Source organism: Lampris incognitus, chromosome 2 (genome assembly GCF_029633865.1).
Source record: "Lampris incognitus isolate fLamInc1 chromosome 2, fLamInc1.hap2, whole genome shotgun sequence".
NCBI classification, from domain to species: Eukaryota; Metazoa; Chordata; class Actinopteri; order Lampriformes; family Lampridae; genus Lampris; species Lampris incognitus.
The window spans coordinates 38,866,495-38,879,030 of record NC_079212.1 but is presented as its reverse complement, the minus strand read 5'-3'; the positions used below and the strand labels follow the sequence as shown (position 1 = coordinate 38,879,030).

At 43.7% G+C, this 12,536-nt stretch overlaps 1 protein-coding gene across 1 annotated transcript in view; it reads left to right on the top strand.

Annotated features, from left to right (window-relative positions):
• LOC130107874 (PDZ domain-containing protein 4-like) overlaps window positions 1-12,536 on the top strand; it is a 71,439-nt gene that overhangs the window by 39,280 nt on the left and 19,623 nt on the right. The window contains exons 6-8 of the mRNA XM_056274654.1: window positions 2,439-2,537; window positions 4,073-4,135; window positions 9,203-9,304. Coding sequence (XP_056130629.1) covers window positions 2,439-2,537; window positions 4,073-4,135; window positions 9,203-9,304 — 264 coding nt within the window. The remainder of the gene's footprint in view (window positions 1-2,438; window positions 2,538-4,072; window positions 4,136-9,202; window positions 9,305-12,536) is intronic.

Sequence of the window (12,536 nt, the reverse complement as noted above, 5' to 3'; positions counted from 1 at the left end):
CTCTCCCCTCTCTCTATCTTTTCTTTTTCGAGATGTAATTGACTTATGCAAACTTTATGACCTTGACATTGGTATTCTCTCCTTAGACCAACAAAAAGCATTTGACAGGGTGGACCATGGCTATTTATCTTCATTACTCAAAGCATTTGGTTTTGGTGACCATTTTGTATCATGGGTGGAGTTATTGTATAGTGGTTCTGAGTGTTTGGTGAAAGTTTGGAGAGGGTTGAGCCAGCCAGTCCCTGTGCAGAGGGGTATAAGACAGGGTTGTCCCATCTCAGGGCAGCTGTACAGTCTGGCTATTGAACCTCTGCTGTGTAGGCTGAGAAGCCGTCTCAACGGGCTTTCACTGTCAGGCACACAACACAACCTACCTTTGATAGTTTCTGCTTTTGTGGATGACTTAAGTGTGTTTGTCAGGGATCAGGGGGATGTGCAGGAACTACAGAAAAGTCTGGGCTTATATCAGAAGGCTTCATCGGCAAAGGTAAACTGGGAAAAGAGTGAAGCCTTATAGGTGGGACATTGGAGAGAGAGGGCAGCACATAGTTTGCCTGCAGGTCTGCAGTGGGGGAGAAGAGGAATGAAGGTGATGGGGGTATTTTTAGGCAAAGAGGATTATCAGAGGCAGAATTGGGAGGGTGTGATGGAGAAAGTGTGTGCCAAGTTGTCTAAATTGAAATGGTTGCCACCCCAGCTGTCATATAGGGGTCGAGTTTTGGTTGCCAATAACTTGGTTGCCTCAGTGCGGTGGCACAGACTGATTGTTCCATCTCCACCAAGAGGCCTGAGTGAAGACGTTCAGCAGGCTATAATGGACTTTTTCTGGTCAGGGCAGCACTGGACCCGAGCCCCTGCCTTACACTTGCCAGTGGAAGAAGGAGGACAGGGTCTTGTGTACATTACCTCTTGAGTGATGGCCTTTAGGCTGAGGACCGCACAGAGACTGCTTTATCACTGTGGTGTGCGGTAGTTAGACACAGCCAAGCTCATCCTGCGGACAGCTGGTCGTCTAGGGTACAGTAAGCAACTGTTTCTGCTGAGGCTGGAGGAGGCAGATCTCACAGGCCTGTTGCCTTTCTACCCCTCTGTCCTGGATGCATGGAAGATCCTGAAGGCCTCCAGGGAGCCTGCTGCTATGGCTGGTCTGTGACTGTTTGAGGAGCCATTGTTTTGCAACAGCTTCACTCAGGCCCGGACCCTGTCCTCAGCCTGCATAAGATCTTCTCTGAAGGAGGCTGGAGGTGTGAAGCTGGGACATCTGCTGATACCCGCAGCGACCCTGCAACAACGCACCAAAATCAGACCCAGGTTGTTGAGTCATATTATTAAGGAGGTGTATGCGTCACTTCCAGAGTACCTGAGGACATTTATGATGGAGAACCATGAGCTGACTGGCCAATGGAAGGAGGATGTGGATTATGGTTTTCCACAGTGGACTGTCTCTCCTAATGTGGGGGAGTGGCAGAAAGTGGAGGGCCGATTCCTTTCTTTCACAAACCCACAGCTGGACAAGTTTGAGGACCTGGGAAAAAAGGCAACTTACATCCTGTGTGTGAAGGTGAGGCATTTTCAGTCTCTGCAGGCCATGAAAGCGTCGAGGTGGTCAGAGTTTTTTGGTCCAGGCTCTTCCCCAAAAGTCTGATGGCAGTCCCTGTACAAGCTACCAGTTGAAAAACGGTCAGCTGACCTCCAGTGGAGGATTGTGCATGGGGCAGTAGCTATGAACAGACACAGAGCACACCTGGATCCTGATCACAGGGAGGCGTGTCTTTTCTGCTCACAGTGTGAAACTCTAACGCATTTATTTGTCCAATGTCCTCGGTTGGTGGGTGAGTTTGATTTGCTATGGGGCTGGTTTTTGGGCTTGGGGGAGGCTTTTTCTTTTCAGTTGTTTGCATATGGTCCCAAATACCTAGCTAGGAAGAAAAGTATACAAACAATTATAAATGTTATATCAGTCACTGCCAAATTAGCCATCTGGCTGAGCCGTAAGAACCAGGCACGGGCAGTGGGCTGTGTGGGCCCTGTGCTGGTTCTTAAAGGTCTGGTGAAGGCTCGGCTCAGGGTGGAGTATTCCTACTACAAAATGGTAGACGATTTAGAGGCTTTCAGCCTCAAATGGGCAATAGGGGGAGTATTGTGCTTAGTGGGTGATGATAAAGACCTGGTTTTCTGTTTCTAATTTGTGTAACAAGGGTGAGCCCTGGCTGTATAGCTGGCTTATGTTTTTATTTTATTCTTTTATTTAATTTGTGTTTGTGATTTTCGGCCATGCATGTAGAGTTGACTTAAGTTTGGAACCTGTTGGATACTTAAGAGACTTTTTCTGAAATTGTTTTTGTCTTTTTTTTTAGGTTGATTATAAGATGTATATGTTTTGAATATCAGCTGTTGGACTGAATAGATATGCTCTCTCTCTCTCTGTGTCTTTGTAGGAGGTGGAGCTGTATAAGTCCAGTCAGCAGGAGAAGCTGGGTCTGACAGTGTGCTACAGGACCGACGATGAAGAGGACCTTGGGATTTACGTAGGCGAGGTGGATACCACATCTTCACCTCCACACACACACACACACATGCACACACACACACACACTCGTTTCACTATCCTTATGAGGACCCCTCATTGACTACCTTCATTTCCTAGCCCTTAACCCTAACCTTAACCACGCAAACTACATGCCTAACCCTAACCTTACCCTAACCTTACCCTAACCTTACCCTAACCTTAACCCTAAAACCAAGTCCTAACCCTAAAATAGACCCTTTTCCTGGTGAGCACCTCTAAAATGGCCACACAAGGTAGGTGGTTTCTGGTTTTCTATCCTAATGAGGACATTTGGTCCACATTAGGATAGGTAAACATGTACATACACACACACACACACACCCACACACACACACACACACACACACACACGGAAAACCACCAAAACTTCATCTACTCTGCGTTCATTACATTTATTGCACTGCTCGCTCGCTCAGTCAGTCGTCAAGAGGGTTTGTTTATTCCTGTCTTCAAAAATCCAGTCATCTGTCCATCCTGCAATCATCCATCCACACGTTTATGTTTGATCATTTTCATTCATCCTTCATTCAATTCTCTTTTCTTTTCTGGTTTGTTTTTGTTGTTTTTTTTGCTCATTTATTTATCAAATAAACATACATTTATTTTCCTTGCTTCTAGTTTGACATTTCTCACAATGTCGTGTTTTAGCATCATCCTGTTTTTCTATGCTTGCTTTGTTTTTTACGATTTTGATGAAGTGTAAAATCCTCTTTACTATCATGCTGTCTTTCTGTTTCATGGCTGATCCAGGATTCTGATTGTTTGTGAAGCATTCTGTGATTCTGAAAGCCAAAACAAAGTTGTTATTATTGAGTATACTGATTTATTTATTTAATTTTTTATTTTCATTGGGAGTGATGAAGAAGGACAGGATTAGAAAAGAGTATATCAGAGGAACAGCTCAGGTTGGACGGTTTAGAGACAAAGCAAGAGAGGCAAGATTGAGATGGTTTGGACATGATGGTTGGACGTGTGCGGAAGACAGATGCTGGCTATATGATGTTGATTTGATATTGATTTTGATATACTTTATTGATCCCCGTGGGGAAATTCCTCTCTGCATTTAACCCACCCTAGCTGTGTAGCTAGGAGCAGTGGGCAGCCGCCGTGCAGCGCTCGGGGAAGATTGGGAGAAGGATGCTGAACATCGAGCTGCCAGGGAAGAGGAAAAGAGGAAGGCCAAAGAGGAGATTTATGGATGTGGTGAGGGAGGACATGCAGGTGGCTGATGTGACAGAGGAAGATGCAGAAGACAGGAAGAGATGGAAATGGATCATCCGCTGTGGCGACCCCTAATGGGAGCAGCCAAAAGTAGTAGTAGTAGTAGCAGTAGTAGTAGTAGTAGTGCTGATTTATTTATGCACTTGTTTACTCATCTGCAGATGCATTTATCCATCCATTCATCCCTTTTATACGTAATCTGTTCATCCTTCTCAGCCTTTTCCTCTGTGTCTTTCTCTCGGTCTTTATCCCTTGATCTCCCTGTCCATCTCTCTTGCTCAGGTTAATCCAAACAGCATAGCAGCCCAGAATGGTCGCATCAGAGAGGGTGACAGGATACTGCAGGTAGACACACACTAGTACTCTGAACACATTACACACTGTACGCATACACACTGTACACGTTCACAGTGTACATAATCACACTGTACACATACACACTGTATACATACACACTACATGTTTACACTGCACATACACACTGTATACATATATGTTCACACTGTACACACACAAACACTCACACACACACACACTACATGTTCACACTGTACACATTCCCACTGTATACGTTCACAGTGTACACATTCACACTGTACAATACACACTGTATACATACACACTGTAGACGTTCACCCTGTACACGTACAAACTGAACACACACAAACACACTACATGTTCATACTATACACATACAAACTGAACACACACACACACACACACTATACACATACACACTGTATACATACACACTGAACACACACACTACATGTTCACTCTGTACACATACACACTGCAGACGTTCACACTGTACACATACACACTGAACACACACACTACATGTTCACACTATACACATACACACTGTACATGTTCACACTGTACATGTTCACACTGTACACATACAAACTGTATACATACACACTGTACATGTTCACACTATACACATACACACTGTAGACGTTCACCCTGTACACGTACAAACTGAACACACACAAACACACTACATGTTCATACTATACACATACAAACTGAACACACACACACACTATACACATACACACTGTATACATACACACTGAACACACACACTACATGTTCACTCTGTACACATACACACTGCAGACGTTCACACTGTACACATACAAACTGTATACATACACACTGTACATGTTCACACTATACACATACACACTGTAGACGTTCACCCTGTACACGTACAAACTGAACACACACAAACACACTACATGTTCATACTATACACATACAAACTGAACACACACACACACTATACACATACACACTGTATACATACACACTGAACACACACACTACATGTTCACTCTGTACACATACACACTGCAGACGTTCACACTGTACACATACACACTGAACACACACACTACATGTTCACACTATACACATACACACTGTACACATACACACTGTACATATTCACACTGTACATGTTCACACTGTACACATACAAACTGTATACATACACACTGTACATGTTCACACTATACACATACACACTGTAGACGTTCACACTGTACACATACACACTGAACACACACACTACATGTTCACACTATACACATGCACACTATACACATACACACTGTACACATACACACTGTACATATTCACACTGTACATGTTCACACTGTACACATACAAACTGTATACATACGCACTGTACATGTTCACACTATACACATACACACTGTATACATACACACTGTACATGTTCACACTGTACACATACACACTGTAGACGTTCACACTGTACACATACACACTGAACATACACACACTACATGTTCACACTGTACACATACACACTGAACACACACCCAGTACATGTTCACACTACACATACACACTGTAGACGTTCACACTGTACACATACAAACTGAACACACGCACACTACATGTTCACACTGTACACGTTCACACTATAGACGTTCACACTGTACACATAGACACACTACATGTTCACACTGAACACATACACACTGTACACCTCATCACCTCTGTGAATCCCCCCGTGCCCCCGCTGCGAGGTTCAGAGTAACTGGCTCATGACCAGAGGATCTACGGTCTGATTTCCCAGGGAGACACTTTTACTTTGCACTCACATCATATAGGACACAAGCTTTTTTTTCTGTTTTCTTTTTTTGCTGGAAATAAGCAATGATGTCATCTTTAAGGACTCATCAAAAGCACTGAATGCCCATCTCTTTACCCTCTTAATGAGGTGTGACATCATCACTCAGGAAATCTCAGAGGGGGCTATTTGAAATGACATTAAATTGTGTAAATAATAAAATATATAGGGTCTGCGGTGGTGTAGCGGTCCAAGCATCGGCTTTGTGTCGATGCAGTTGCCCACTGGGGACCGGGGTTCGCGCCCCGGTCTCGTCAGATCCGACTATGGCCGGACTCGATGAAGCAGCAATAATTGGCAACACTGTCTTCGGGAGGGGGGCGGAGTCGGCTTGTGTTCGTCACATGAATGCGTCTCTGGGTGTGTCAGAAAAAGCAGCGGTTCAGCCTGGAGTCGCCTAGTCACGGAAGTGGCAAGGCGTCTCCTTCGAGACTGCCGGCCGGAGAGATGCAGTTGGCGAACACATGCAGTACGAGGGTGGGTGTTTGAACTAAAATAGGGATCAATTGGCCACTAAATTGGGAGAAAAAGGGAAAAATAAGAAATAAATTTTAGGAAAAAAAAAGATAAGATATATATAATAATAAATAAATCATGTGCATATCAGCAGTCATATGTGATTAAAACTCACTCATACAAAACCTTTACCAACAGAAACTAAACTAAACTAAACTAAAACTAAAACTCATATTTTTTGTTTTTTTGGGTTTTTTTTGTGGTTTTTTCACGGTGGGGGAGGTTGACACGACATCACTGGTGGCTGTGTTTGATTTTAGATGGATCTCTGAGATTTAGAGTGGTCAAGCACCACCGTTAATACTCGTGTCTCCATCGGAGTCAGAAGATGATCTTTCTGGACGTGAATGCGGTGACATTAAGGTCAATGTCACAGTTACCCTTTCAATAAAATCCGCTGTTAAACCTGACACAAACCAGGCCAATTCACAAGAGAAGCCTCCAGTCATCCTGCACCCAATCAATGAGTTGTCACTTAAATCTGATGTTAAGCATCCCAGAAAGTCGAATCGGTTCAGATTAGTGAGCATGCGTCTAGACACTAATGCTAAGTCAGGTCAGATCACATTGATGATCAAAAAGGTTCGGACCAGTGCGGAATATGAGCATGATTTCCCCCCCTTTAAACACTTTTACAGATTGACAGCTAAAGAAATGTCGGCAACACTTTCTATGAAGCTTGCATCTATAATGCCCTATAAGCATCTATAATGCCCTATAAGCATCTATTGCATCGATAACGCCCATACTTGCCTATAATTTGTATTACAATGACTAACGGCTATGGCTGGAAATGTCTTCTTTGCAAAAGGATTATAGAGGTTTTAAAATCAAACTCGTCAGTAAGTCACTTGGAAGTTTAAGATTTAATTTTACTTCATAATTGCAAACAAAACATACCTTTTCATTCTGCCTGGTCACGTAATGGTTTAAAGCTGTTCTAACTGAATTAGGAGTTTGTATACCTGGAACTCCCTGGACGGTCTCATCCAATCAGAGAAGGCTGAGAGGAGCCCAGTTACTGCTGTCCTAAAAATAGATTGACAGAGGGGGGCGGGGGGCTGTGGGGTGAAAGAGAGAGAAAGAAAGAAAGGGGGTGTGAGAGAGAGAGGGAGAGAGAGAGAGAGAGAGAGAGAAGTCAAATTAAGAGAGAGTGAAGTAGAGAGAGCAGGCAACAAGACCAAGAAGAGATGAAGAGGGAGGGAGACACTCATCAGAAGTAAGCGGGGTGATGGAAGATGAGTGAGAGAGACATGAAGGGGATAGGAAGAAGAGAAAAGGGAGGAAGAGAAATGAGAGAGACAGAAGAAAAGAAGTAGAGAGTGAAAGAGAGCGACAGAGAGAGAGAGAGAAGGACTGACATCCTTTATCACCACCACACAGTGCTCGGCTCTGTGCTGCTCCGCTGGCTGCCAGACAACAGGGTCAGTGCTGTATTTTTAACATTTGGGCCATGGAAATACACAAGCTGTCAACAAAAAGCAATTTTAATGAAGATAAATTGTTAATTTCTTAATCCTTTTTGAACACTAGGATTTTCTTTTGGAAACTGGAAGTTTTTCGCCATTTCTGGAGGCATTAGGGGCCTAATTCAACCCATCATCCGTGAGGGGAGGAGTCTACTTGATAATCCTAATGACTCACCTGCTCTCATCCATTTATAATTTCCTCTCCCATCCAAAACGTCTCAAGGGATAGTTGCATCATATCCTGTTTATTAGCTCAATAAATGCCTTCAGCACTTGCCTGTTGCTGACATGTCTAATGACCTGAAATTTAGTGCTAATGTGTTTTTAATGGCTCAGAAACGGCATGATTCCTTAAAGAATAACCATAAATTCATCATAACATTTTGCCTGTCTTTCCCCTCGACGATCACTCTCCACAACGTCCCAGCCAGTTCTCTATATGGACACTCACCCTGAAAAGCAGCACTTCAGGGTAGTAGAAATCAGTATCGGCCTAAAATGTTTAGCCTAAGCCAGACCCATACGTGCCGTAAATGTCCCGTCTCTACCTGCCTGAAATAACAGAACCCAATTTAGTCGTGTACCGTCGGTCATTTTGCAGTTGTCACGCTATATTTCAAATGATGGACATCTCACCAGTCTGTTGGATGATATTGTAATAGGGTTTAAAAAGGGACAGTGTTATTGTTGCTGTCCCAAAACTGCTTGTCTAGATGTGTTGACAATCACACACAAGCTTAGAACAAAACATGAAGTGTTAACCTTTTTAATTACATATGAACATTTGCATTGGCCACGTCAAGAAAAACTTCTAGTAGCACACAAGACCAGGGGATAAGTATAGCCCATCGATGCCTGGTGTCGTGTCACTATGGTTACCATGCGACTGGTGGATGATGTTAGCACTGGATCCCATGACAGCTGTAACCATGGAGAAAAACACCTCATACCTCAGACTGACGTTTTGTCTCCCAGCAGTTTTTAGGAACATCGCCATATTTTTTTTCCATATGTGTGTGTGTGTGTGTGTGTGTGTGTGTGTGTGTGTGTGTGTGTGTGTGTGTGTGTGTGTGGTTCATCTACTTATCCTGTAGTTTACACAGCTCAGTATCTATGGTTTTCATTAACTAATTTTCTAACTAACTTAGATTTAATTAAGAAAAAAACAGACAGGACTGTTTTTTGGTGTCTGTCCACCTCTCTGTTTGCTTCACTGTCTCTCTCTCTCTCTCCCACACACACACTCCCTCTCCTCAGATAAATGGAGTGGATATTCAGAACAGAGAGGAGGCGGTGGCCATTTTGACCAGAGAAGACAGCGTTAACTTCTCTCTGCTGCTGGCCAGGCCCGACATAGAGGTGACAAAGCATCGCATGATACATACATAATAAACAGCCTACATATTGGTCTACAGGTCAAATGACATGCTACAGTCCATACATACCATACATACGAGAACATCGGGTGATACAAAACACAATCTGTAATCTACAGGTCACGTGACACGTTACAGTACACACCAGCTCACAGCTGAAAGCACACACACTGGAGATGGCAGTACTTCCAAACTTAAAGGTGCAATAATACAGGATACAAAAAGAAAAACTGAGTTTACGGCTTCTCTATCTCGCCACAAAATACCCACCCGCTCCCAGGTGACGTAATAACACCTTAAACACCACAGCAGTTAACACTGCCTTAACAACTCCACTGACAGAGAGGACCTCAGTGGCATCTGAGGAAAGCATCTTTTTTGTTGAAAGGCTCAAAAGACAACCTCTTTGTTTAAATGAAAATGCAGCTCTGAAATACATGGGCTGCAACAAACGGTCAGTTATTTTTGACAGCAATCAGTAAGCTGTAACACAACTTAAAAAAATAATTTTGCATAACTTTATATTGTACTTTTCATTGCCACATCTTATAGTAATAGAATATTCATGTTATGTATGTTTAAAGGTGGATGAGCCTCTTTCATTTACAATGGCAACAGCGCACTAATTTCCAGGTCCTAAAATCATCATCATCATCATCATCATCATCATCATCATTATCAGCGGTCACTCGAAGCGAGTATGACTGTCCTCTCTGTTGGGTTGTTTACTTTTGGGTCTACAGATGGCTTTAGAGGCCGAGCCGTGATCCCCATACTTTGGTGCAGTGTGGACAGGGGAAAGTGGTGGTGGTTGGTGAGCCTTTTTCTCACTCTTCTTGCAGTGCTGTCCCTTTTTCTCTGCGGCACAGTTATGACATGCAGCTCCTTCCTGCATGGATTTCTTCCAGGAGCACCTATCCTGCAGTGTGTTCCCAGTTGGTCAATGTGATGTTGAATTTTTTCAGACTGTTCTCGATATTGTCCTTGAAACATTTCTTTTGCTCACTGGGTGCTCGCTGACCTTCCTTGAGCTGGGAGTACAGGATCTGTTTGGGGAGACATGTTTTGGACATCCAGATGACATGGCCTGTCCATCGGAGTTGATGCTGTATTATTGTGGTAGTGATGCTAGTCACGCTGGCTTCTTCCAGAACGCTGATGTTGGTGCATCTGTCCTTCCAGCTGAGCCTCAGGATCTTTCATAAGGAACTTTGGTGGCATTGTTCCAGGGCTCTTGGGTGCCTGCAGTAGGTGGTTCATGACTCTGCTCCATACAGCAGGCTGGAGAGAACAACAGCTCTGTAGACCAGGAGTTTTGTTTGGGCCTTTAGGTCTCACTCTTCAAAATCTATTTTTCTGAGTCTGGTGTAAGCGCCACTGGCACAACACAGGTGATGGTTGACCTCAGAGTCGATGTTGGCTTTTGAGGAGAGAAGGCTGCCAAGGTAGGGGAAGTGATCAACGTTTTCAAGAATTTTGTTGTCCACTTTTATGGTGGGTGGGGTAGATGGCTGGTTGGGTGGAGGTTGTTATAGGACCTGGGTCCTCTTGATGTTTAATACTTGACCTGGGGCTCTGTATGCCTTGGCAAATGTATTCACAATTTCCTGGAGATTTTCTGTGGAGTGTGTTACGATGGTGTTGCCGTTTGCATACTGAAGCTCTGTGATGGTGATGTTGCAGACTTTGCTCTTTGTCTTGAACCTATTAAGGTTGAAGAGCCTGCTGTCAGTTCTGTATAGGATTGGGCTTCCCTGTGGTAGCTCTTCACCAATGAGGTGGAGTATGGCAGCAATAAAGATGACAAACAGGGTGGGTGTGGTGATGCATCCCTGTTTGACCTCTGTTTCCACAGTGAAGGGCTCTGACTCAGAGCTGCTGTTGCTGAGCACTGTGACTAACATGCCTTCATGGAGAAGCCTCAATATTCTGATGTATTTGTCAGGGCAGCCATATCTTGATAGTATGCTCCACAGAGCCCGGTGGTCTACTGAGTCAAAGGCCTTTGTCAGGTCTATGAAAGCCATGTACAAATGCTGCCTTTGTTCACAGCATTTTTTCTGAAGTTGATGTGCTGTAAATATCATGTCTGTTGTACCTCTGGATGGATGGAAGCCACATTCAGATTCTGGGAATGCTCTGCCAGTGGTAGCAGTTGGTTTGCGAGAATGCAAGTGAGGACTTTTCCTGTTGTTGACAGGAGTGAGATTCCCCTGTAGTTTCCACATTCTGCCTTGTCCCCTTTCTTGAATATGGCCACTATTAGAGCATCCCTGAGCTCTTCTTTTCCCAGACCTTGAGGAGGAGGGCATGGATGTGGTACAGGAGCTCTGGTCCACCTTCTTTTAAGATCTCACCTGAGAACCCATCGGGACCAGCAGCCTTGTTGTTCTTAAGGCTCCTGATGGCATCTTGAACCTCTGTCATGGTGGGAGGTTCCCCAATGTCTTCTCTGACGGGACTCTGGGTAATGTGGCTGGCAATATCTGGTTCAGCTGTGCTGTTGAGGTTGAGGAGTTCCTGGAAGTGCTCCTTCCATCGGGCGTTAATGGACTCGCTGTCCTTTAGCAGCTCCTGCCCATCTTTTGAGTGCAGGGGGTTTAAGCCGCGGTTACTTGGACCATAGATGGCCTTAGCAGCACTGAAAAGGCCTCTGGTGTTACCTGAGTCTGCCAGTTGCTTGATTTCCAGAGACTTTTCTGCCCACCAAGAGTTCTTAACACCAGAATGACCAGGATTTCACTCCTAGCTAAAATGACCATGGGCAGTCAAAATTACCGTCAGGATAAATACCCAATTGAGATATTAATGCTTTGCATATTTTAGTATGTCTGTTAGGAAACGACTGACACCAAAATTAAAATTTAACAACTATAACACTATTTTTAAACAATTTAAACTTCAGAGACATGGTTGAACGTCAATAGCAAAATTGAAAAAGTGAAAATATTACCTGAAAAACAAAGCGGTAAAACACAGATTGCTCATCTAACAAACGTAACAAGGCCTGTAAAACGTGAAATGTAAACCAATAACTGAAACTAACCATTGAAACATTCACAAGCTACGACCGGAACTTAAAAACTACTAGAATGACCATGGGCGGGGTTTTCAAACTCTATACCCAATTGAGATGTTAATGCAATGCATATGTTGGTATGTCTGTTAAGAAACAACTGACACCAAAATGAACATTTTAACAACTTTAATGCTAT